Source organism: Girardinichthys multiradiatus, chromosome X (assembly GCF_021462225.1).
Source record: "Girardinichthys multiradiatus isolate DD_20200921_A chromosome X, DD_fGirMul_XY1, whole genome shotgun sequence".
Lineage (NCBI taxonomy): Eukaryota > Metazoa > Chordata > Actinopteri > Cyprinodontiformes > Goodeidae > Girardinichthys > Girardinichthys multiradiatus.
This window is the reverse complement of record NC_061817.1, coordinates 11,652,792-11,680,354: the sequence shown is the minus strand read 5'-3', so window position 1 is coordinate 11,680,354 and position 27,563 is coordinate 11,652,792. Positions and strand designations below refer to the sequence as shown.

Below are 27,563 nucleotides of genomic sequence, written 5' to 3'. Positions count from 1 at the left end.
TCATCCAGCTGAGAGAGAGGGAGCTGGAGGCGACAGAACCTTGGAGTATAAACGCATGTCATTTCCAAAAAAAAACACAAAAAAACAGCCTGACCCAAAGCAAGGCACTGTTCTTTCCTAGAGGTTCTGGTGTTGGTCACAGATGTGACAAAGTTCCTTCTCTCAAATCCTACCCTTTAGTCCTCCAAATTGTTCAACCCCTAAATAGCATTGGTATTAGAACTGAAAATTGTTTGAAAAGTACTTTCTTTAAACTCCAGTAAGAGAGACGTATGATGAATATTAAACTTCTAATCAGTTAGAGAACAGTCTTTTTCTAACAAAAGTGTGCATTTCTGTTTGCTGGATTTTTACAATGTGTCATCTAAAATACCACCCCACAATTAAAGAATAAACCCAGAAATGTTGGTTGTAGTGATTTTTAAATGAATTTATTGTATCAAAGACTTGAAACCAGGGTGGGCAGTACTAAAGTCATGGCTTTAAGTATCCTTACTGGTAGCTACTGCCCCTACAATAAAATGTAAGACAGTGCATAGATGCAGTTTCCATCTTCACAATCATGTCATGTTTCCTTTCTAATAGGCTTGATGGTGAAGATGACCAGGAATTTGAGAAACTGCATTCCTTCAATAATACGACTGACACATCCACCCCTGCAGAGGGGTGTAGTGACAACAAAAAGAGCACAAAGAAAGAGGAGCCAAATACAAGTCAGCTTGGCCAAACAGAATGTGAGTATCCAAAAGGGAGAAACCAAACCTAATACCTCTCTTTTCATCATTCTGAATCCCCATGCTTTCTTTACAGCAGCAGATAACAGAGTATGGAGTGTATGCGAGGGTGCTAAGCCATTTCTGTCCAAAGGAAAACCAAAGGAAGACTGCCCAAAGGAAGAGGACGCTGACGGCGGCAAGGGAGAAACGAGGCCCAAGGGACAGGAAGCTAGGGAGCCTGAGAGAGATGTTTACACCTTCCCTGGAGACTCCGACGCAGAGAGTCCGCCTCCTGCTCCATGGGCTCACTGCACTTTCATACAGCGGTGCAGAAGGAAGAGGGCCCTGCTTAGACCCTTCTCTGGAATTGGATCCCCGGAAACTCACAAGTTGGAAATACTGAGTCCTCAAACATCTAAAACCGACGAGACTGCACCGCTCAGTCGAGCAGCAGGGGTTTATGAATTTGAGGAAGTCAATTTTGACGAGACCGAGACAATAAAGTTCAGAGACAAAGCCGGGAAAGAACTAGAGGAGAAAAGTGGGTTGGGTTCGGATAATGAAATCTTTACATGTGTGGAGTGTAGCATTTACTTCAAAAAGCAGGTTCACCTGCAGGAGCACATGACTGAGCACTGCCAGACTTCAGCTGGGGAAACCAGGCGTTCAGGAAAGGGCAGCCGTTTACGGTGTGCAGAGTGTGGATGGAACCTGCCAAACCGCCCGGCGCTGGCCGACCACCACAGAAGGCACCAGGAGTCCCGTCTGAAGATCCAGGAGGAGATTGAGAAACTGAATGAGAATGACAAGGCAAAAGAGTCTGAGGCACTGGGGAGCAGAGCTGTGAAGCATGCGTGTGCTGACCCAATTGTTACACAATATACAGACCCAATGCTGAATCCAGGTGAAATGTCAGACAGAGAAATGGAGAAATCTCCTGCTCTATCCACTGCTTCATTTTCAGTTCAGGACACGGATCCTGTTGTCATCGATGTGCACTCAGTACCCCCAAATTCAAATACATTTCGAAGCTCAGCACAGGCCCACCGCCGCCGCTTTGTCTGCAGCGAGTGTAACTTCAGCACAAGAACATCCCAGGCACTGGCCAATCACTCCAAGATTCACAAGAGGAAGAAGCACTTTCTCCACCCCCACCCTGGCCAGAGAGGACTGAGGGAACATCAGACTCTGGTTCACCCAGAAAAGATGTCAACTAAGCAGGACAATGAGACCAGCCAGTCTTTAACATCTAAGGCACAAATTTTAAAAATAGCCCCAGATTGTCATTACCTCTCTGAGTGCGAATCCCTGCCCAATGCTTCTCCTGTCACAAGCCAAGGGGATATCACTGCCTCCGAGGATAGCACAAAATCAGACCGTGGTGCGATGCGACCCGAGAGTGTTGCTGGGAGATTCAGGACAGCGGGGAAGCCTCGTGCTGATCAGTCCCAGTTTGATCCCGAGGCAGATGATGACACGTCGCCTGGGAGTGAAGCGGAAGAGTCGGAATCTGATCTCAGCAATGAACTTAAGCTGTCCCAGCGAGAGGCAAGCTCACCTGTGGGAAGGAAGCTGCACAACACCGGTAAGGCTACAGGGTAGAAGAGTTACATCACTACATTTATCTAGATTATGCAGCTAAGCCCAAAATAATCAAACCCCTGACAGATTTAGGTTTTTAAGGAATGTTTTAGTTTTATCACCATGTTTCATCCATCCACTCTCCTATTGATATCCATCCATCTGATTGATAATGATATCCGTCCGTCTGTACTCTGTCTATTTTTTCCAGGTTGCATTTTTAAAGCCTGGCCACTGTCAAACAGTTGCCATAAATTAATAAGAACCAGTTGTTTTTGTATCTTTTAAAAAGGAGACTGAAACATTGAGTCTTGGAAAGGCTGGAAAAGTGGGATTCTTTTATATAAAAATGTTTAGGAATAATGTTACTTTGTTTTAGCAATATCTTACAAAGATATAATAGGGAACAGGAACAGAAAAAAACTCAATATCTACATATTTCAAAATGCTGAACATAAGGCAGTCACTCCTCATCTCTGCCACCTAAATTTAACAGACAACTCGGCATTTTTGCATTTTAAATTCTCAAAAGCTCACATACCCACTATGCACATAGTTTTTCCCAGCACCAAACCCGCTGACACAGTCAGCCAACACAATGTAGCATTTAGCTGCTAAAGGTCAGATGTTTTCCTTAGGAGGTGGTGACAAAGAAAAGCAGAGCTAAAAATATTTGAGTTGAATTGACCTTCGTCAGTTAGCCTAAATCTAGCAAATCTAACAGTCTTTTAATGTTGACATTTTAACTTTGTTCCACTACTTCTGCATTTATTACCAATATGCATAAACAATTTTCTGCAGAGCGCTGAAATGTATTGCAATCAGAAGGCCTGTTGAGGAAAGGCTCTTGGCTAGAGCTTCTCAAAGAATTTCTGCTGGAACTCTGAGCAAAAAAGCAACACTATGAAAAACATTTTCCACCATAGAACTGCTATCACCATGAGTGTCTGAGTTTCACGTCTAATCAAATTAAGGAACCAGTTTGTTTAAGCTGAAGGACAGATTTTTGTTTGATCAAACGCTTTGAAGCACTCATCGTTTGCTAATGTGATGAAACTAGGAGCTCATCTATGGCTTCCTCATCTGTAGCTAACGAGCAATGATTAAGCTAACAATCCTAAAGTCATTTCTGGCATTGTTGAATTTGATGGGCATTAATCTCATTCGAGAGGGCTTTTTCTTATTGACAGAGGAGTCTTCACCACAACAGGAGGCAACCTTATCCCCAATCACTAAGAAGTGTGCAAAGGACCAAGACGAACAGGAGGTGCAGAAAGACAGAAGGGTTTTCTTTTTGAGGAGAAGCAGCAGGGTTACTGCGGCCCAGGCACGAGCTGACAGTGATGATGACGACGATGACACTGACGAGGAGCACGTGCCGTGTTTCCTGTCAAAGGGTGCTTTCGAGGAAGACGTAGATGAGACTGATGAGGATTCGGAGGTGCTGAGGAGCGTGGAGAGGAAATGCCCTTACTGCCCTGATCGATTTCATAATGGAATCGGTCTTGCCAATCATGTGAGAGGACACTTGAAGCGAGTGGGCGTCAGCTACAACGTGCGTCACTTCATCTCCCCCGAGGAAGTCAACGCCATTGAGAAGAGGTTCTCCTATCAGAAGAAGAAGAAAAAAGGTCAGTGGTTCATTGCATGTTGCTGTGGAGTGGTTTTATTGTCCTTTAGTGCTTTTCCTCCAAAAAGTCTCCAGTTCTTAACTGGTTGTTTAAAAGAACTTTTCTACTACCTCAGAGCCGAGTGTCATTACATCATTATAAACGTTTCGCTTATTTTTTGTTTGAGCCTCCTGTTTTATTCTGTGTCTTTGTGATGGATTGTAGTATGACTTCATAAATACTATTAATCTCAGTATCTCTGCTGTAATATCAGCACCTTTTATTAATGCAACTTTAAACAACAAGCTGTGCTTGCGAACAATCTGATCTCACAAGTTGATCTCCCATCAGTGCCAGCAGCTGGAAAATGGGAGTTAGCACATCATTTAGAGCAAGATTTATTAACACCCCCTAGAGATTTTTGTCTGAAAACCCCATTCAGAAATCATGTTTTTGGATTTAGGGGAAAATAATCAGCTGTGAATATAGCTGTATGATGCGCATTGACTTATTTAAACAGACAGGTGATTTCAAAATAAAGTGTAAGAAGATGAGGGTTACCTTGTGTTAATTTGATGCTAATCCAACATTTTATTATTGCTGAAGTTTTTTTTTATTTTAAATGCGACCAACCTCTAGAGCTTTAAACGTCGTGCTCACAACGCTTTGATTGGCTGTTGTTCCCTGTTCTGCTAGATTGTGACGGGATTGGTTCTTTCCATTGGCCCAACTGTGAACTGGTGCCGGGACACCACAGGTGTTTGGTGTTAAGGTCGGAGTTGGTCTCGGAGTAAACATTGAGAACTGGGTCTTAGTAAGCACCAGTTAAGAACTGGAACCGGTTTGGTGGAGAATCCCCCTTTATGTAGGATGATGAATTTTAAAGTAAGCAGTGCTAAGTCATGGGTTTAACTGAAGAACATACCATAGTGTTAGACTATAGCATTACAGTACTGGTCTGAGGTTTCCATACATTCCCAATAAGGATGACACATCAATTTTGGTCTTTCTAATGATGCATTTGAACCATTTTTTTCAGGGTGATACAAGACATACAGAGAGACATGCAGCATCATTCAATTTAGAATTTTAATGATTTTGGTTGGGTGCCCAGCTCTGAATTTATTGTGGATTTTCTCTAATCCACAGAGTTAAAAAGACACATACAGCCTCAGAAATAACATACACTAATATTATGTTAAATGTCTTATGCCTTAGCAAACCACGTCATGACCGCGCATTTTTTGGTGACACTGATAGTTTCCTGGCATATTTCTGGCTGGATGTTTGACTTCTCTTTTGACTTCTCTTCTTGGCAGGATTGGTAAAGCTGATTTAAATTGCTTGTTTTCATGGTATAGATCAGGATAATAAAGCTACCAAAAGCAACCTGGCCCTGTCTCCTCTAAACCTCATAACTGGTTTTGCCCCCTTAGTGACAACAGATGACATGGAGCATTTACGATAACTGGGAGATCTTTTTTTTTTTTTTTTAACTGTGCTCAATTTTTGGCTTGCTCTTCTTTGCAGAATTGTTTCTATCTGAGGGGTTTACAGCCTGTTTAAAGTCATGACACTACATCTCCATCAGGTTCAAGTCCAGACTTTGGCAATTCAGAGGTGAACTTGCTGCCCTGCTTTGGATCCTTGTCAAGCTGCATAAGCCAAGTGGACTTGGGCTTGAGGTCACAAGCTGATAGCAAACACGCTCCTTCAGGATTTTCTGGCAGAGAGGAGAATTCAAGGTTCCATCAATTATGGCAAGTCGTCCAGAGGGGATTACATTATTACATAGGGCCAGGTTATTTTGGATAGCTTTTACCCTTAATAAACGAAATCATCAAGTTATCTCTCATATTTTTTTTAAGAATTGGAAACATTAAAGGGTGTAAAAATTTAAAGACACAGGATATATGTAGGGGTCTCAATACTTTTTCACTGCATGTAAATTTAATTGCCACCACATGTCAATTATAAAAAAACAATCCACAACAAATTCAAACCTGGGTACTCGATTCTTGTTTTTGAAAGAATTTGCTTGATGTATGATCGATCGTTAGGCCTGGATTGGGTGAAGTACAGTTGAGGTAGCACATTAGCAGCTCTGAGAGCCGACCACATTTAAAGTTGATATGAGCCACATGGGTCCACATTCTTTTAGCAGATGTGTCCCGCGTGACACTTACATGCCATCTGGTCAACTGACATACCTCATGCAAGAAAAAAAAGAGGGACACATTGGCCAACTCATAGTTTTAGGGTTGGACACTTGAATCCATTATAAACCGTTCATTTTACAAACGTGTTGAGTTTGTGTGCAAGAAAAATAGGTCACTACACTGTTGGCCAGGGTAGTTTGTTTGTAGGCACAGGTGAGTCCACAGGAGGTATCTCTGTAAGTTTGTGTGAATTTAGGTCTGAGCTGCAAATAACTAATTGTATATTTGCCTGCAAAGAAGAGAAATAAGAGTCAGTCACAAGTACTGATGCTGTAAATGAGAATATACCTGCTTTATATTGAAGTTATAATTTTAGCCCTTTAATGCGGTCACATCACTCTGACTGTGTTCCTTTTCCTGGCTGGAATGCCAGAAGGTTCTGCTCAGAGCAAAATATCCTTGGAAGTAAAAAAAAAAAAAAAAAAAAAAAGGATTATGGGTGCATCTCAATAGCTTAGAACATCATCAAAAAGTGAATTTTTTAATTATCTTAAATAGGAAAGTGAAACACATACATTATATAGAATTATAATGATATAGTTTAAGCATTTATTTCTGTTCAATATCATGGTTAAGTCTTACAACCAATTAAAACCCGAAATTCAGTTTAGCTAAAAATGTGAATATTATATTAGATCAATAAAAAAGGAATTTTAACATAGGAATATTGTGCCTTTAACCATCTTGAGAAGACTGCTGACATAACTGTATACAAGAATCTTAATGGATGTTCTTTAAGGTAATAAATTGACTGAAACGCATGCTAAAGAGTCCCGAGTCTGAATAGGTCTTATGAAGTATGAAAAACAGTTTTGGCTGCAGTAGTTCGGTCACTGAATCGTATTTGTACTAGGGTTGTAATGGTAACCAAAAATCATGGTTCAGTACTTTGCTTTTAAAGTCACAGTTCAGGACATTTGTCAGTATGTTGATCTTATCAATATGTTCTAGCGTTCCAAAAAGTGGCCCCTGGAGAACTGACTGGAAATGTTTGGACTGAGTTTTGTCAATTAATAAAAGAGCGGGTATAAGCAATAGATGGATTGATGGATTATACAAGAGTCTGTTCCTCCAAGTCTTACGCTTTAGTTCACGAACAGAAAAGGGTGGACTGCGCCTTCCTGGGAAGGGGTGAGTCTTTGCCTCAAGCAGATGAGTTCAAGTATCTTGGCGTCTTGTCCACAAGAGTTAGTAGGATGGAGCAGGAAAAAGGCGGACTGGGGCTTTGTCTGCAGTAATGCAGGGGCTGCACTGATCTGTCATGGTTGAGAGATAACCTCTCAATTTACTGGGCCATCTGTGCTTCCACTCTCACCTTTGGTCAAGTGATGTGGATCAAGACCAAAAGAACGAGCTGTCAGATAGAAACGGCTAAAACGAGCCTCCTCCGTAGGGTCTCTGGACTCACCCTTCAAGAAAGTGTGCGTAGGGTGTGGTACTCCATCATCCAGGAGTGGCTCTGAGCAGAGAAGCTGCATATTCGAGGCATATTGGATAGATTTAACTGAGCTGGTTCAGCCATCTGATCAAAGTGCCTGCTAGGCATGTCCGGCCATGTCCCTCTGGGAAAAGACGCTGGGAAAAAACAGAATTACACTGGAGGGACTAAATATCCCTTCTAGCCTGGGACTACCTTGGGATGAAAATAGTGAATGTTGTGGTTTAGAAACTTTTACATAATACAGTCCCAACATTTCAAGGTTGAAATTACTTTTGACTTGTTTTGACAGATAGACAATCCAGTGTACCAATTGTACTTGAATGCATCATAGAAGTGCTGCTGGTGCCAAAAATCCCTCTTGTCTGACAGACTCTTCTTGACACAGTAATGGTAAACATCTGCATACCTGCTGCTATAAAGGCATTTGGGGCTGGACAGACAACAGGCAGCTGGGTTTGGACTCTGGTCTATTTTTTTTTTGTTTGTACCAGTGATGTTTACATTTGAGTTAACATCTTTTCAGGTGAGTAATTAAGTTTAGTGTAGAGCTAGATTTGTAACTTTTATCTGTTCAAAAACACTGAAAAAGCTTTGGTACAGTCCACCCTTTTTTCTCCATCATCACTGTAGTTAAATGAGGGACCACAATGTTCCCAAATACCAGACTTTTGTGATACCGGGTTATCCTCTCTGCTTTCTTTTGGTGCTGGATTTGAAGTTGCGCTGGGAAGATTAGAATTCTGCTCCTTAGTTCTGGACATATGCATTCACCATGTGTATAGGTTTAAAACAACGCTGTAGATATTGTGTACCCATGTGCCCTGAACCAAAATGGCTGTGCTAAAAGGTTTTGTTGTGAATACATGGACTGTTACACCCCTAAATGTGTATTAAAAATTTCTTAAATAAAAGAATACACCCCCACCAACACAGGTTTCTCCGTTAGTGTTGTTGGGCTGAATCCCCTCTGAGATTATTCCAGGTAACCCAGATCAGTAATATTTCCTATTAAATACACAGCTCAAAGAAATAAATGGAACACTTAAACAACACAATATAACTCCAAGTAAATCAAACTTCTGTGAAATCAAACTGTCCACTTAGGAAGCAACACTGATTGATAATCAATTTCACAGCTGTTGTTCAAATGGAATAGACAACAGGGGGAAATCTTTGGCGATCAGCAAGACACACTCAGTAAAGGAGTGGTTCTGCAGGTGGGGACCACAGACCACTTCTCAGTACCGATGCTTTCTGGCTGATATTTTGGTCACTTTTGAATGTTGGTGGTGCTTTCACACTCGTGGTAACATGAGACGGACTCTACAACCCACACAAGTGGCTCAGGTAGTGCAGCTCATCCAGGATGGCACATCAATGCCAGCTGTGGCAAGAAGGTTTGCTGTGTCTGTCAGCGTAGTGTCCAGAGCCTGGAGGCTCTACCAGGAGACAGGCCAGTACACCAGGAGACGTGGAGGAGGCCCTAGGAGGGCAACAACCCAGCAGCAGGACCGCTACCTCCGCCTGTGCAAGGAGGAACAGGAGGAGCACTGCCAGAGCCCTGCAAAATGACCTCCAGCTGGCCACAAATGTACATGTGTCTGCACAAACGGTTAGAAACCGACTCCATGAGGATGGTATGAGGGTCCGACGTCCACAAATGGGGGTTGTGGTCACAGCCCAACAACGTGCAGGACGCTTGGCATTTGCCAGAAAACACCAGGATTGACACTGGCATCCTGTGCTCTTCACAGATGAAAGCAGGTTCACACTGAGCACATGTGACAGACGTGACAGAGTCTGGAGACACCGTGGAGAGCGATCTGCTGCCTGCAACATCCTTCAGCATGACCGGTTTGGCAGTGGGTCAGTAATGGTGTGGCGTGGCTTTTCTTTGGAGGCCCACACGGCCCTCCATGTGCTCGCCAGAGGTAACCTGACTGCCATTAGGTACCGAGATGAGATCCTCAGACCTCTTGTGAGACCGTATGCTGGTGCGGTTGACCCTGAGTTCCTCCTAATGCAGGACAATGCTGGACCTCATGTGGCTGGAGTGTGTCAGCAGTTCCTGTAAGATGATGACATTGAAGCTATGGACTGGCCCGTCCGTTCCCCAGACCTGAATCCGATTGAGCACATCTGGGACATCATGTCTCGCTCCACCCACCAACGTCACGTTGCACCACAGACTGTCCAGGAGTTGGTGGATGCTTTAGTCCAGGTTTGGGAGGAGATCCCTCAGGAGACCATCCACCGTCTCGATCAGGAGCATGCCCAGATGTTGTAGGGAGGTCATACAGACACATGGAGGCCACACACAATACTGAGCCTCATTTTAACTTGTTTTAAGGACATTACATCAAAGTTGGATCAGCCTGTAGTGGGTTTTTCCACTTTAATTTTGTGTGTGACTCCAAATCCAGGCCTCCATTGGTTAATAAATTTGATTTCCATTGATGATTTTTGTATGATTTTGTTGTCGGCACATTCAACTTTGTACAGAACAAAGTATTCAATGAGAATATTTCATTCATTCAGACCTAGGATGTGTTATTTGAGTGTTCCCTTTATTTTTTTGAGCAGTGTATAAAACATTCCATCACAGGACTAATGAAATGGACCTACAAACTGACTATGGGAGGAAATTTTCAGTTTCTTTTGTGGTGGTGTAAAGCTTTTTTTTATTCCACAGTTACGATGTTCCTGATTGGTACAGAAATATTTAACTGCTTTCAGCCTCTGTAAACTCTGTAAAAGAGGTTTAAAGAAGAAATGGAACAAATCCTCAATGAGTTGCCTGAGTCCCTAAACTTCCACTTGCATTGCCTCCTCTTCTGTCCTTAGTTGCCAACTTTGACCCAGACACATTCAGCTTGATGCATTGTGAGTTCTGCAGCGCTGGCTTTGACACACGGGCCGGCCTGTCCAGTCATGCCCGGGCTCATCTCCGTGACTTTGGGATCACTAATTGGGATGTTACCATCTCACCTATCCACATTCTGAGGGAGTTGTTCTCCAGCAGGCCAGACCTGGTGATTCCTACAGATCCCCCACGCAGTCTCTGCAGCTCTTCAGAGGAAGATCAAGATGAGGATTGTGATGAGGGGGCTTCCAAGGTTGGAGGAATTATTAGAGTAAAGCTTGAAGGGGAGACGAGTGAAAAGACACCCCATCCGTCTGACTCTGTTGCCCTGTGTTCAGGATATCAACGCAGGAAGAAAGAGGAAAGAGTGGAGGACTATGAAGGTGAGTTTTCATGTTAATACATTCTGGGATATTTCTGACTGGCCATTTGATTTTTCTTCTTGGCAAAATTGGTAGACCTCATTTAGATTGGTTAGTTTCCAATAATCCAAGAATTTTTCATAGGCTTGAGGCCGGGGCTTTAGGAAAACTATTCAGAAGGTTGTTTTGTCCTTCCCTAAACTGCTTTTGTGGTGTGTTTGGAATCATTGTCCTTTTGGAACAACCAATGTTATTAAAGTTTCAACCATATCACCTGAGATGGGACACTGGTTTGTCAGTCAAAAAAAGTCCATGAACCACCCAGATTTATAGCAGCCATGTACTGCAACTACTAGAACACCATTGGGAAGCAGGTTTTTATGTTGGTGTGGACTGACAGGATACAGACCAATAAAGAAGTCTCTTCTCATAAATGGACACCTATAAGCTTGAGAGAAATTTTAAGACGCACACCTTAACAAGCCAAATGCTTTGTGGAGACAAGAGGTTTTGTTGTCTGACTAGGCAAATATTGAGTTTTTTGTCACGATAACAAGAATACGTTTTTTTTTTTGGAAGGAGTAAAAATAAGAGTTTCAAACCTAGGAATGCTGTACTAGCTATCAAGCATGGTGAGGGAAGCATCATGCTGTGGGGTAGCTGCTAAGTGCATAACAATGCACTGTAAAATTCCTCCAAATTACCTTTTCACTTAATTTAACTGCTAGATAGTTAAAACTTGGACACAATTGGATATTCCAACAGGATAATGATCCCAAACACACCAAAACTGGTTTTGGAATGGATCATCAAGTTAATATTAAACTTCTAGAGTAGCCACAACCGCAGCCTGTGGAAAATTGGTGAATTATTCTCAAAAGCTGTACACCACCCAGTCTTAATGAATTGCACCAATTCTGCCTAGAAGAGTGGATTCCTGAAAGCAGGAACGTGTTAAACATTCCATTGGTTGTTTATTTTGTGGTCATTTTTTTATTTGCTTCTGATGGATTTCACAGTTGTTATCTGGAGGCAGATTGTGATTGGAGTTTGAACTTGTAGCCTTGTAATAATGCCAAGAGCTAAGATGATACATGCTTAAAAGAGAAGGGAACATTGTCTGCCTTTTTGCTGCTAGTAATAAAAAAAAAAACGACACTATATGAGTGACAGCTGTGCACTGTCTGAAGCGTCGGAATCAGAATATTAAGAAAATCATTCCTTGCTAGAGATGGTGTGTGTGTGTGTGTGTGTGTGTATAAGAGAAAGAGAGAGAGTGTCCCCTGATGCCCATGGTTGATGTGGCACTCGCTGCACTTATCCCCACCTCCGCCTCCTCTCGATTGGTCACGCCTTAGCTTCGCGGTGCATATGGGGGCAAAATGGCTGCTTCCACCTCCCCGCAGACCCAAACAATAGCGGAAAAGCTGTCTACTCTGTGCCGCCGGGACTCCGATGCACTGCGGACCGGTGAGTAACGCGTGCCCTGATTCCTGCGCAGCGCGTGCCCTTTAGATCACACAACGCTGGCCGCGTCGCGCGGCACGTCTCGCGCCGCATCTTCAGTCACATTGTATCCAGACAACAGCCATTAAAAAAAAGATTACAAAAAAACTCTTTATCGCCTAAAGACCATGGGAAAGAGAGCTCATGTCGCGCAGAGCCACGCAGGTAGCCCATGACATGCATGTCAGGAGCTCATAAAGCGGTTCATTGTTATTGTTTCAGGGACGGGAAGAGTTACTCCTGTTTGCCGACATAAATTGGGCCAAATGTTTCAGTTGTACATTTGTTGGTATAGTTTGTGAGTACTTAATGCCTGTAAGGTATTTATTTTTACACGCCTAGAATGACGTCCATTGTATTTTTTGCGCTGCGGGATATGTAAAATTACCTACAGTTGCCCAATCCTCGCCATTTTACTCGGCTTTGATTTTTGATAGGAGGACACGCTGTGCTTTCAAGTACGCCTGTATTTTAAAACAAACTGTCTGAGACATTATTTAGGGAATGCTGTAACTTTCGTGGACCAAAAGTGGGAGTTTATAGATAATCTTATCACAACTTATCCGGATAACTATAATGGAAGTGTCACTTTTTTACCTGCAAGTGTCGGAGTCGCCCACCGTTTCGCAGCCTTAACGGAAACAAAGTCTACTTAAGCATGTGGTCTACACATGCCCTCTATATTTTTAAAATAAATATTATTTCGCATTGTCTCCATGCAAAAATAGTGGTATAACGCTGCGCTTCGAGGTGTCACATCGCCGCTCTTTTACAGTCAGGAGATGAACTGACAGGCGCAGAGCCGCCCACCAGACAAAAAGCATTGTCTGTCTCCGCGTCTCTTTTGATTTACGGATTTGTCGCAGAAAATGGCACTTTTGTCCCAAGAATGCCTGGCTGCGGAGAGTCGCGTCTGCCATATTTGCATCATGCTGTTGTGCAATTATGACTCTTTTAAAAGGGAAGCGTCACTCCATCTCTGTTTATGTGCATTTCAACAGAAAGGGTTATAATGTGCTACTGTACTAGAGGGACTGAAAAATTACAGGCTGCAAACCCACTATACTATGTCCAATGTTTATACAGATGAACTTAAATAGCATCAAAAATGACATTTAATTCAGCGAGTTTAACTTATTTATAATAACATTTCAGTGATTTTTACAGCTAATGAAAACCCATTTGCTAAGCATTAGGCTACCAATTAAGTAATGGTAAAACCTATTCAAAATAGATTTTAAAACAAAGAAATGGTATTACAGTCAAGAGTTTGACTCCGTTTCTTCTTCTTCTTATATGAAGGGAAAGCTGAGTGGAAGAGAAAAAGTCTGGTAGAAAAAGTTACTGTACACCCTGCCAAAAGTACCAATACTTGCTTTAATGGCGTTGTGTTTGATTGGCCAGCAGACAGACCTGGCCTAAGCACCACAAAGAAAAGAATCTATGACATATCTATATATATATATATATATATATATCAAGAGGAAGACGAGCCAACAGAGTCGTCAATGCAGACAAGCTTATTCATCCAAAGTGGGCTCCGACCAAGTATTGAGAGGATACAGTGTTAAACACGGACATCTCTGCATTAAAATTTCTTTGTTTTTTCATTGGTCTTATGTAATATTCCAGTTTTCTAAGAAACTGCATAAGGTATAATCATCATACTTCACAGAAAGAAATCATTGAAATGTATGTTTGTGTGTAATTTAATTCAAATTCAATTCAAAAATACTTTATTAATCACATGGGGAAATTAAATATTCAGTTTTCTTCAAAGAGGCAATGTATTATAATAATAATAATACATTATTTGATGGATGTAAATAATATGAGTTTCACTTTTTAATTGCATTACTTAAAATAAATGAGGTTTATGATTATATTCTAATTTATTGAGATTCACCTGTATTTTTCTAACCTAAATGCTAATTTGTTAAAAATGTGCTCTTAATAGGTTAATTGTAATCTGGGACTTGTTACTAATGTTATGTGATTTGTAAAGTGTGAAATTAGTGGATGTTTACCGTTAGCAAGAAATTATTGGCATATTATGTCACTGTGGGTTTGTATTGATTTCAATAATAACAGAAAACACTTATACACAAGATATTTTAGAACCATTTGCCATTTTAGTTATTATTTAGCTATATTAACAGGAAACTTCTACATTTATGTGAATGTTTTGTTTTATGTAGGTGATGACAAGGAATCAGCTGATGAAGAGGATGAGGAGGGTCTCCGGCTCTCTGCACTGGATGGTCTGTGCTCCAGTACTGGAAGAAGGGACAGCCTCTCTCTCAGGGAGGATGTAGACACTAAGGGTGAGATCACAACATAGAAATCAGGGGAAATGTAGAGAACTTTGCAAAGCATTAATACCCCTTGAACTTTACAAGTTCTGTTGCGTGAAAACCACACATTTTAGTATGTAATTGTATATAAAAGACCGGAGTAGTTCAATATAGTGAAGTGGAAGGAAAACAGTATGTTTTATTTATTTATTTTTTCCAGAATTGCTTGTCAGTGAAAATCAGAAAATGTTACCATGCTTTTGTATTCAGCCCCTCCCTAGTCAGTGCTTTGTAGACACACTTTTCTCTGCAATTATAGCTGCAGCTCTCTTGAGCTATGAGTCTCCACAGGTTTTGCACATCTACTGACTGACATTTCTGCCCATTCTTCTCTCCAAATAGCTCAAACTCAGTCAGATTAGCTGGAGAGTGTCTTCCAGCTTCCCCGTCCTTGCGGATGCAAGAACATCCCCACAGCATGATTCTGCCACCACCATGTTTTATTATGTATTCGGTGTGATGTGAGGTGTTGGTTTTCCACCACAAATAGTTTTTTGCATGTTGGCCAAAAGGTTTAATTTTCTCCTTGTCATACTCTTTCTATGTTGCTGATGGGACTACATAGTGCTTTCTTAGAGGTTCAAAGCTTGGGATTTTTTTGTTTAAGAGCCTAACTGCTTGAAACGTCTCCACAACTTTCTTCCTGACTGGTCTGCTTTGTTGCTTGATTGTCATGATGCTGTTTGTTCTCTAAAAAACCTCTTGAGTCCTTCAGAGAACAGCTGCATTTATACAGAGATTAAATTACGCTCAGCATTCCTCATTTTAACGCATGGAAGACGGTGCTTTTTGTAGGAGTTGTCATAAAAATTACGCATTTATTTTCGTAATATTACCACTTTATTCTCGTAATTTCAAAAAAAACAAAATCTCTTAGCCTGGCACTAATAGTCCGTCGTATTTACTTGCAGTAAAATATTCAAAATAAATGCATCTGTCCAGTTAAATGAAGGATTGGTCAGTCTCAATCTATAGAAAAAAGAATTTGACCAAAGATTTTAAATACTTCTAAAATAACTCTTTGCACACAGATTTTTTGACAATATTTGACAATTTGAACCAAAAATAACAGAATTTCCCATGTTTTTTTTCACGTTTGTAATGTGTTTTTCCTCTTTTACAGTCAGAAAGTGGAAGTGTGAGGTCTGTGACTCTCAGTTCGAGAGCAGACGTGGACTCTCCATCCACTCCCGCGCTCACTTGCGCCAGCTGGGCTTCACCGTCTCAGAGAGCGGTGGGTCAGCTATCGACCTGCTCCACCAGATAGCCATGGAGCGCAGCATAGACGGCAAAATAAGCTCATCTCTGCTCACGCCGAAGAAACCCTCCCTACCTGTTTCCCTCAAAGATGAAGAGATAGAAGACATGGAGTTGGAGGAGAAACCCATCCCTCTCTCCATCCGGGCCAAAGCGGTGAAGGCAGTGCCCTCTGGCTCCACTACGTCCACACCTTCTCCAGGTGCCTCTCCAGCTCCAGCTCACTCCAACTCACCTTCCTCAGTAGTGAAGAAAGCCCCCATTTCATCTCTGCTGCCCGTGTCTTCCCCTTTGCGATCACCAGAGCACAAGGTTGGGGGAATGAAATGCCTGAGCTCTAACCTATCTGCTGCTTCTGCAACCACGACATCAAAACCGCTTTGGGCTCCACAGGAGAATGACGCTCCTCTCAACCTCAGTAAGTATCATCACTCTGGACTGAATTCTAGTAATTGTTTAGTCTTATCAGTGTTAAGTCATTGATTTCTCCTCTGCTTGCAGCACTGGATGTGGACTCCGATAAGGACATCGTTTGTCAGCTGTGTGGCGCCTGGTTTGAGACTCGCAAAGGCCTATCCAGCCATGCTCGAGCCCACCTGCGACATTTTGGCATCGAATACTCAGAGTCCAAGGGCTCTCCTATTGAACTCCTGAGCCAGCTCATGGACACAGATGACTTCAAGCATAAAGCGAGTGCACTGGAGCTCGACTGTCCCACGGAAACACAGGACATTTCCCCAGCGCTTCCCCCTGTAAAACAGTCCCTACTGACGCTCTCCTCTTCTTCCTCTGGGTCACTCCTCTACAAGGTGACCACAGTGGGGGGTGGGTCCAAAGTTACCTCTACCTCTGCCTCGTCATTACCAGGCCCACCCGCCAAGCGTCTCAAGACCTCTTCCATGCAGGTCTTCCGCCTCAGCAGTGGAGAGCTGATGGCCCTTCCACACAGTAAGTGATGCTGAGTGCCTTGCAAAACTATTCATACCTCTTGAAGTTTTTCACGTTACAACCACAATCCAGAGCCTTTTAAGAGGATTTTATTTGATTGACCAAAACGGAGTAGTGCATAATTGTGAAATGAAAGGAAAAGCATACTTGGGGCCTAATGTACGATAAAGTGCACAACTTTTTGTACTAAAAGTCTGCGGTAGGGAGAAAAAAAAATCCGATGTACAGACTGCGTAAACATGTCACCGCACACGTAGCCTTCATACATTCTACTTTACAGAGAATTTGGCATAGCTGCATGTGGTGCTTGGACCACCCGGTCCCCGCCCCATATGCAAAGTAGTATAAATAACCAGAAAGCACCTACCACGTGTCCAAATAACCATGGCAACGGTGCTGTTACAGCCCAAACCGGTTCCTTTCAGCGGATAAACGCCAAGAGAGACTGTGTCTGAACACCCTGAGGGTTTGTGGTGAATTACCGCAAACCAACGTTTTGAATGACATCAGTGACGCCTGACTGAAAATAAAACTTGTCGACTCGAACCTGTTTAGTTCTACAATGTGTGTATTAAATCCAAACGGCGCCGTCTAGCTGCTGCACTGAGTTCAGTCATAGCTCATTGCTGATCATTATAATGACGTGAATATGCCTCCCACATTTCTGCTAGGAAGACTGTCACCACACACACAATGTGAAGAACTTTAAATCTTTACAACCATTCAGGACGTCACATAAAAAATAGAAAATCACATAGAAGCCGCCATCGTTTGTTCCCAACACAACTATTATGCACGGTTCCTCCTGGTTCAGCCAATGCGCATTTACATCTACAGGTGACAGAAACAGAGGAAGTTTAACAGTTTACATCCGACTGTGGTTGTTTCCATCATTTTCTCTGGTGTGTTACGTTATGGTATGAGGCTAAATGTGATTCACTTTCATCGCTCGTGTTTAAACCATGAAAGCTCAAACTCATGAAAAAGCATCAGATTTGATGCTCCATGAATTAAATAAAACTGAATGGAGTCACATTTCAGTTGATTTAGGTGATTTTTGGTTCTCTATAGTTTATTTTTGTCGATTGAAAAAGTTTGTGTGGCTACCGCACATTTCATGGCAGGTCAAAACTTTGTGCGAGTTGCGCGTAAAACATTGCGTCGCAAGGCTTTTGTGAGTAAGTATGCTTCGTACATGAGGCCCCTGGTCTGCAGTGGGCCCATGGTCTTTCCATTTTTAGCTGATGGACTGCATGGTGCTGCGTGACATGTTTAGAGCTTGAGGAATTGTTGTTTTGCAAGCCTTGTATCATTTTTCTTTCTCTTCACAGCTATGCACTACTTTGTGTTAGTTTGTCACATAAAACTCCAGTTAGAAACAATGAAGCTCAGTGTTTTTCCCGAGGAATGTCGTGTTCAAGTGGGAGGGGGCTGACCCAACTGACCCAAACACTTAAAGGAGACATGATTTTTATGGGTTTTTTTTATTACAGCATTTGAACAATTGATTGCTTTAATCAGTTCGAATTTGACAGAACATTCCTATAAAAGTATTATTATTAATAATCTCTTTATTCCTTATATATCTGTATCTGTGTATTTATATATATCTTTCTATCTTCATCTATCTGTCTTTCTTCATCTCGCTATCTTTCTCTGTAATGAGTTTCTGAATTTTCATATCATTATTATGCAGTCCTGGAGGTTCCTTGTAATTTGTATCATCAGTCCCAACATTTACTGAGCGAGTACGTATGAGATTCAAACGCACACACACCACATATTGTTTGTTTACCTAGATATATCTGCTCAAATCAGTCTCGGTGCACACTCAGGTTGGTGGCACAAAGGTTGAAAAGGTCAAGAGGTATGAATACTTTTACAGCTTCTTTAAACTGAGATTTATCTGTAGATGATTCATTTTCCTTCATTTAGCACAAAGTCAAAAAGTAAGAGTTCTTTGGTCTCTTAGATGAGCCTCCAAAGGAAATAGGCTGTGAATACTGCGGGGAGTATTTTGAGAATCGCAAGGGACTTTCCAGCCACGCCCGCTCCCACCTGCGCCAAATGGGGATCACCGAGTGGTCTGTCAACGGTTCACCAATCGACACGTTGCGGGAGATCATCACAAGACGGGGCCTACCCTGCGCCCTTCCTCTTAAGCCTCTCAAAACCCCGCCATCTTCCTCTCCAGGACCTCCTCGTTCCCCTCTGTCGGCTTCCTCGTCTCCTTCTGCCACAGTCCTCGGTCGCCTGCCTTTTGCCTTCGCCCGCCCATCCAGCCCTCCTCAGTCGGTGATGTCCAAGGCCAGCTCAGCTTCTTCAATGTCTTCGAGCTGCCTGAGTCTCAAGCCGAAGCCAGAGCCAGTGCAGGTGGAGGTCACTTCGCCTGGATCTGTGGGAAGATCCGGAGGTTTTCCGGTTGAGTCTCCAAATTCAAACTGGAGCAACTCTGACAAAGTTTACCCTCTTAACTTGGGTAACTTAAAAAACTCATGTATAATTCTTATAACCCAATATGCCAATGAATATTGTAGTAAAGTTTTTGTCTTCTGGTTTTTTCTCAGCGATGGCCCATGAAGTGGAGCCTACGAGGGACATTCGATGCGAGTTCTGTGGGGAATATTTTGAGAACCGCAAAGGTCTATCCAGCCACGCACGCTCGCATCTGCGGCAAATGGGCATCACAGAGTGGTCTGTCAATGGCTCGCCCATCGACACGCTGAGGGAAGTCATGCACAAGCGAGGCTCTGGCGCCTCATCTCGCTCAGACCAGGGAGTGAAGAAAGAGTCCAGCCAAGGAACCAAAAGTCCCTTGTGGGAAAACGTGGGAGGAGCCAGGGGCTCAGAAGGTTTGGGTATTTCAGGTTACCAGTCCTCCAAATTCCGTAAATCTCCTCTCAGTTTAGTGCAGTCTGGGTCAAGGGTCCTTAAACAGGGCCTGGGGTCCGCGGGTCCATCTGCCTCCCAACCTGCAGGGAAGCTGTTCCGATTGTCCCCACTGGGAAAAAGGCCTTCATCAGATCAGGCCCAGTCAACAGAGACTGCTGCTTCACAGGCACATCGACTTAAAACGTTCCCTTCACTTCCACATGATTTCTCCTACAAAAGAAAACCCTCACCAGAAAAGCATGGACACCAGGGTAAGCTGCACTTGTTTTACTTATGTTGAGTCCCTTTTCATTCTGATCCTTGATCCTTAAACAAAACCACAAATCTCCTACTGTGTTTTTCAGACCCCAGTTGTGAGCTGTGCGGCTTCTACTTTGAGAATCGTAAGGCTTTAGCCAGCCATGCGCGAGCCCACCTGAGGCAGTTTGGAGTGACTGAATGGTCTGTGAATGGGTCCCCTATTGAGACGCTTAGCGCTTGGATACGCAACAGACCACAAAAGGTCCTGGAGATGCACCGGAACTACATGCAGGGTAACCGCTCCACCCAGAAGAAGGTAAGGGGAGCTCGATCTTTGTGAGGTGCAATTAAGTGCCTTGCAAAAGTGATAATACCTATATCCATGTTGCAACCACAAACTGTAATGTAATTTATTGGGATTTTATTTGATAGACCACACAGATGAAAGGAATATGACTTTTTCACTAATTAAAATCTGAATTGTATGGTTTCCATTTGTATTCAGCTCATTTTACTGCAATACCCTTAAATAAAATTTAGTGCAACTAGTTGCCTTAATAGTAACTGGAGTCCAACTTTGTGAAAATTAATCTCAGTTTACAGTCTTTTTGAATAAATTAGAATATTATTGAAAAGTTCATTTATTTCAGTGACTCAGTTCACTAACTGAAGCACATAATATAGATTATTAAACTCAGACGGATGTTTTCAAGCCTTTATTTCTGTTAATTTGGATGATTTTCGGCTTCCAGCTAATACAAAAAACATATTTAAAATTAAAATATTACATCAGACCAATAAAAAAAACATTTAAACATAAATGTGGGCATAATGAAAAGTATGTTTAATACCTGTTTAAAGGTTATTTTCAAAAAGCCTCATAGGAACAAATATTCTAATTTATTTTTTTATGACCGTAAATACGGCTGTTCTCTAAAGGCCTCGAGAAGACTAAGGAACGCAGCAGACAGGACAGGGATAAAGTTTTAGAGAAGCAGGGTTAGGATTTAAGACAAAATCCCAAGCTTTGAATAAATGGAAAGAATATGTCTGCAAACCTTCTAAAGCATGGCTGCCCACCTAAACTGACAGAGCAAAAAGCAGAGCATTAATCAGAGAAACAGCCAAAAGGCCCAGGGTAACTCTGGAGCAGCTGCAGAGATCAACAGCTCAGGTGGGAGAATCTATCGACACAATAACTCAGTCAAGAACTCCACAAATGTGGCCCCGTGAATAAGTGGCAGGAAGAAAGCTATTGTTAAAAGAAAGCCATTAGTAGTTAATTTTGTCGGTGATAAAAACCATGTAAGGAACACGGCAAATATTTGGAAGTTCCTCTGGTCAGATGCAAAACATGCAAAACTCTGTTTGGTGAAAATTAACACTGTAAATCAGAGTTTGAACATTCCTCTTGGATCATTCTACCTATGGTGGTGGCTGCATCATGCTGTGGAAATGCATTACATCAGGCACACAGTGGATTTAGCAAAATTCAATGAGTTTTTTTTAATCAAAGCATATCGGTATGTTATAATGCCCCAGAATTGACAAAAAAAAAAAAAAAATCCTGTCTCTAGATCTGCAAAGGTTGTAGAGACTTACCTCTAAAGACCTGCAGTTGGAAGTGGAGCGAAAGCTGGATTTCTACAGTTCTGACTCAGGAGGGCTGAATAATAATGCACATCATATTGTTCAGATGTTTATTTGGAATACATTTTTAAAACTATGTATTGTTGTCCTTTCACTACTCATAACAGTGCTACTGTGTTTTGTTCTATCACATAAAATCCCAGCAAAATACACAAAAGTTGAGACAAAGCTTCAATATTTTTGAAAGGGGCTGTAGGTTTTTTTATAAATGCGGAAGATGTGTAATTTTATTTCTGGTCAACTGGCTTGTCAACCAAGAAAAACTTGTCAGCAATAAAAATCTTTTTTCCCCACAGAAACCAGGCACATATATAGTCAAAGCTCGTGAGCTGCTGTGCTGTTTCTTTGACACAACCCCTCTTCTTCCTGTGTCTTTGAACAGCCTTCATGCTTTCAGATGAGGAAGGCCTCTGCTGGCAACACGACAGGCATTTTGTGTCGTGCAAAGAGACGTGCTGTCTCGCAGCTCAGAGCCTTACTGTTGATCCTGTGTCTTTACTCCCTGTGTAAATCACTGTGGGGACAGATGCCAGAACGATTCTGCTATTCACTTGATAGTTACCATAGTAACCAGGGTGCCTGGCAGCTTATGTTTCATCTTCAGATAAATTATAGCAAGCTGTTGATGGAAGAAAATGTGTCATTTTTTTCTTTCTCCTTCTCCGGTTCTGAAATTAGTTTCTGGTGCAATTGCGTCACTCTTGCACCTTTCCCCTGAGCTCTGATTTGAAACACATATAGAGCAGACACTGCCTATTTAAAAACCGTTGTTATTATACTGTGAAGGTTTTTTTTAACCCAACCAATTTCGGGGCATCGAAGTTCCAGGATGAGATGATTTGAAGTATTGTTACAGACATAAAATAATTAGAAACTTGTAATTTCTTCATTAAGGCTAACGTTATATATACTGCTGCATACACGGGTCGTGGTTAGGTGTTAGCAGTGTTTGCTAGAATGATACTAAGTATACAATACATACATATTAGGTGACGCGCATATCTATCAATAGAAAAAAAAAAGGGAATGAATCAGAGAGAACTAGAGATTTGTTTTAAATATTCTGTCCATACTGAGGAGATGACACACAGACTTGGTGCTGCTTATGTTCAAGCTGATTAGATGTTCCAGGGAGAAGTTGGGTGGGGTTGTGATGTGAGAGAATGATGTTGTCTGTCTAATAATAGGATTGATGAAATGATTTGTGCTGGAGAAAGCCTTCGCTTCTTCCTTTAGTAGAATAATACTAAAACTTGTGTGGGCTCCAGGACCCCCTTAGACCTCTTTTTCTTCTCTACATTTTGTCACATTACAACCTCAGGCTTCATTGTATTTCATTGGCATTGAAATTGAAATTGATAGACCAACAAAGTATTGCATAATTGATAAGTGGAAGGAATACGATACACAGTTTAGAAACATTTTCTTCACGTAAAAATCTGAAAAGTGCGGCTTGTGTTTGTATTTAGCCCACCTGATTCAATATTCTGTAGAACCAGCTTTTGTCTCCAGAGACTGAAATGTTTGTCCCCTCTTCTTTGCAAAATAGTCAAGCTCATTCAGATTGGTTGGAGAGCATCAAGTTAAAGGCTCACCACAGATTCGTCTTTGGACCGGAGTCTTTAAAAAAGAAACTGCTTAGTCAATCACTTAACCTGGATGGCATTAAATTGACCTCCGGTAAAAAACCCTGGTGTTATTTTTGACCAGGACATGTCATTTAAATCCTATATTAAACAGGTTTCTAGGATTTCCTTCTTTCACCTCCGGAACGTTGCCAAAATTAGAAATATCCTGTCCAGGAATGACGGTGAAAAACTAGTCCATACATTGGTTACTTCAAGGCTGGACTATTGTAATTCTTTACTATCAGGATGTCCACAAAATGCAGTTAAAAGCCTTCAACTGATTCAAAATGCTGCAGCAAGAGTTCTGATGAAAATTAAAAAGAGAGATCATATTTCTCCTATTTTAGCTTCCCTTCATTGGCTCCCTGTTAAATCCAGAATAGAATTTAAAATTCTCCTCCTCACATATAAAGTCCTTAATGATCTAGCTCCATCATACATCAGAGATCTGATTGTTCCATATGTTCCTAACAGAGCACTTCGTTCTCAGACTGCAGGTTTACTGGTGGTTCCTAGAGTCTCTAGAAGTAGAATGGGAGGCAGATCCTTTAGTTATCAGGCTCCTCTCCTGTGGAACCAGCTCCCAGTTTTAGTCCTTCAGGCAGACACCCTGTCTACTTTTAAGGCTAGGCTTAAAACTTTTCTTTTTGATAAACCCTATAGTTAGAGTGGTTTAGGTTATCCTGAGGTATCTCTGTAGTTATGCTGCTATAGGCTTAGGCTGCTGGAGGACATAATGACCACTTTCACCCTCTTTGCTACATTCTCACACTACTCTCCAATTTTGCTTTTTTAACTTCTCTCTCTTTTCACTTCCTAGAAGCTACACCTGGCCTGACTTTGTGTCAACCTGTGACACCTTTCTGTAGAGGGGCATCGTCCGAGCTTCTGCTGGCAACAACTTAATGCTCACCCTCTACAGATGATCCACATAGCCCTGTCTTTCAGTGTTTAACCCTTTCTCTCTCCTAGACATGGTGATTGACTGAGCTTTTACTGTAACTAATTATATGTGCTCTTTTTCAGACTCTAACCTTGAAAACTGGCTCAGAGTTTATCTGTTCTTTCTTTCGAGGTGAAACGACTAAAGGAGCTACATCCATTAACATTTAATTTTCCTTCCCATAGAAAGGACTCCTGGATCAGTGCTTCTTTGTTCTTTTTGTGTCTCTGCTCTGTTCTCTCCAACCCCCAGTCGGTTGTGGCAGATGGCCGCTCACACTGAGCCTGGTTCTGGTTCTGCTGGAGGTTTCTTCCTATTAAAAGGGAGTTTTTCCTCTCCACTGTCGCTACATGCATGCTCAGTATGAGGGATTGCTGCAAAGTCAACGCCAGTGACTGTCCACTGTCTCTACATGCTCATCCAGGAGGAGGGAATGCTGCAAGTCTCTGACTGAATGCAATCTGCTGGGTTTCCTTAAACAGAAAAACTTTTATCCAATTTGAATAAATAACTAACTTTGACTGCACTGTTCAATGGTTACGATTAATTGGAATGTATGTACCTGACTTTGTGAAGTGCCTTGAGACGACATGTGTTGTGAATTGGCGCTATATAAATAAATTTGAATTGAATTGAAATTCTCATTAGAAGAAACTTTGACTGGGCCATTCTATCTCATGAATCTGCTTTGATCTAAACTATTCCATTGTAGCTGTGGCTGTATGTTTAGGGGTGTCCTACAGAAGGTTGAACTACTCCATTCTCAAGTCTTCCAACAGCCTTTGTTCTAGGATTGCCTGGTATTTAGCTCCATTTATCTTCGAATAAACTCTAAACCAGCTTCCTTGACCCTTCTAAAGAAAAGCCCACATCATGATTCTGCCACCACCATTTTTCATGCTTGGGATGTCTTGGCAGGTTTGCAGTTGTGCCACACAAGCAGAAGTTATCAGCTGTATTTATACTTCCACACAGGTGACTTGTGATGGCTATTGGATTCACTGGATGGGGCGGATGAATATAAATGCATACTACACATTTCTGTGTTTTCCTTGCAATATTTTAAAAACCATGTATCGCTGTCCTTCCACTACTTTGTGATGGTTTATCACATAAAATTCCATTAAAACACATTAACTCTGTGGTTACAATGTGGCAAAACGGGTGAAATTTCCAGTGGTATATATTTTGCAAGGCACCGAACGTGCAAGGATTCCATGTAAATAGCTAGTAGTAAATGTTATTTTAAAGTAAACCTAATGCATTCTTGTCATATCAAAATGATGCAACAACACATCAGTTTATAAAGTTCAGTGATGTGTAAATATACAGGGGTTGGACAATGAAACTGAAACACCTGGTTTTAGACCACAATAATTTATTAGTATGGTGTAGGGCCTCCTTTTGCGGCCAATACAGCGTCAATTCATCTTGGGAATGACATATACAAGTCCTGCACAGTGGTCAGAGGGATTTTAAGCCATTCTTCTTGCAGGATAGTGGCCAGGTCACTACGTGATACTGGTGGAGGAAAACGTTTCCTGACTCGCTCCTCCAAAACACCCCAAAGTGGCTCAATAATATTTAGATCTGGTGACTGTGCAGGCCATGGGAGATGTTCAACTTCACTTTCATGTTCATCAAACCAATCTTTCACTAGTCTTGCTGTGTGTATTGGTGCATTGTCATCCTGATACACGGCACCACCTTCAGGATACAATGTTTGAACCATTGGATGCATATGGTCCTCAAGAATGGTTCGGTAGTCCTTGGCAGTGACGCGCCCATCTAGCACAAGTATTGGGCCAAGGGAATGCCATGATATGGCAGCCCAAACCATCACTGATCCACCCCCATGCTTCACTCTGGGCATGCAACAGTCTGGGTGGAACGCTTCTTTGGGGCTTCTCCACACCGTAACTCTCCCGGATGTGGGGAAAACAGTAAAGGTGGACTCATCAGAGAACGATACATGCTTCACATTGTCCACACCCCAAGATTTGCGCTCCTTGCACCATTGAAACCGACGTTTGGCATTGGCATGAGTGACCAAAGGTTTGGCTATAGCAGCCCGGCCGTGTATATTGATCCTGTGGAGCTCCTGACGGACAGTTCTGGTGGAAACAGGAGAGTTGAGGTGCACATTTAATTCTGCCGTGATTTGGGCAGTCGTGGTTTTATGTTTTTTGGATACAATCCGGGTTAGCACCTGAACATCCCTTTCAGACAGCTTCCTCTTGCGTCCACAGTTAATCCTGTTGGATGTGGTTCATCCTTCTTGGTGGTATGCTGACATTACCCTGGATACCGTGGCTCTTGATACATCACAAAGACTTGCTGTCTTGGTCACAGATGCGCCAGCAAGACGTGGACCAACAATTTGTCCTCTTTTAAACTCTGGTATGTCACCCATAATGTTGTGTGCATTTCAATATTTTGAGCAAAACTGTGCTCTTACCCTGCTAATTGAACCTTCACACTCTGCTCTTACTGGTGCAATGTGCAATCAATGAAGACTGGCTACCAGGCTGGTCCAATTTAGCCATGAAACCTCCCACACTAAAATGACAGGTGTTTCAGTTTCATTGTCCAACCCCTGTAAATAACTTACTGTCAGTGTAAGTAGTTGAATAAGTCTTTAGACAGAAGCTTTTCAAGTGTTTGATATGAAATAGTACTCAACCCAGCTACTGAACATTATACTGATACGATCACTTAAAATGATTATTCTGTCACCTAAAGAAAATCCTCAAAGACATGAAGTGTAATAATGGAACTACGTTGTTTTACTGCCTTTTAAGGTGCACAATATTCTGACTGTCAAATAGCTTAAAATGTCATTTAAGTAGCAAAAACATTTAGTATGTTTTTAAACCAAAGTTGTTTTAGTGACCATTACTGTAACTTTCAATTAGCACTATAGATTTTAATCATGCTTATAGTAGCATTCAGATAATACACCCACTCTGTGGTCAAATCTACATCTACATTTTTTTCAGAAACGTAGAATTACAAATTACAGAAGAAGTATTGAGGTAATAGAGGTATTTTTTGTTTCTTGGACATTATTTCAGTTTTTAGAATGATCAGAAAGTCACATTTACTTTAAGATTCAGTCAGAGCCTGAAAAGCTTCGTGTGTTTCTCGGTCATGTTGGATTTTGAGGTCTATCTTGGCTCGCTTTAATTTTGATAAAGCCTTGCTTTTTTCTGTGCTTGTGGGTTGAGTAACTATTTGGCATCTGTAGCCAGAGATTTGCTGCTATGTAGTAGAATGTGCAGCGTTTGCACTTCGTTTCTGTTTGGCAGGAGTTCAGTTTTAGTTTTGACAAATCTTAGTTTTGATTTCCACAG

The 27,563-nt window shown here is 41.8% G+C and overlaps 1 protein-coding gene across 5 annotated transcripts in view; it reads left to right on the top strand.

Annotated features, from left to right (window-relative positions):
- LOC124862603 (protein Wiz-like) overlaps positions 1-27,563 on the top strand; it is a 44,136-nt gene that overhangs the window by 6,468 nt on the left and 10,105 nt on the right. For 2 of the 5 annotated variants that reach the window (XM_047356608.1, XM_047356604.1), the window contains exons 5-14: positions 586-734; positions 811-2,301; positions 3,488-3,928; positions 10,412-10,813; positions 14,497-14,622; positions 15,776-16,327; positions 16,411-16,857; positions 18,830-19,336; positions 19,425-20,000; positions 20,094-20,305. In XM_047356608.1, the coding sequence (XP_047212564.1) occupies positions 586-734; positions 811-2,301; positions 3,488-3,928; positions 10,412-10,813; positions 14,497-14,622; positions 15,776-16,327; positions 16,411-16,857; positions 18,830-19,336; positions 19,425-20,000; positions 20,094-20,305 (4,903 nt within the window). The remainder of the gene's footprint in view (positions 1-585; positions 735-810; positions 2,302-3,487; positions 3,929-10,411; positions 10,814-14,496; positions 14,623-15,775; positions 16,328-16,410; positions 16,858-18,829; positions 19,337-19,424; positions 20,001-20,093; positions 20,306-27,563) is intronic. The other 3 variants (XM_047356609.1, XM_047356605.1, XM_047356610.1) reach the window with 3 other exon arrangements.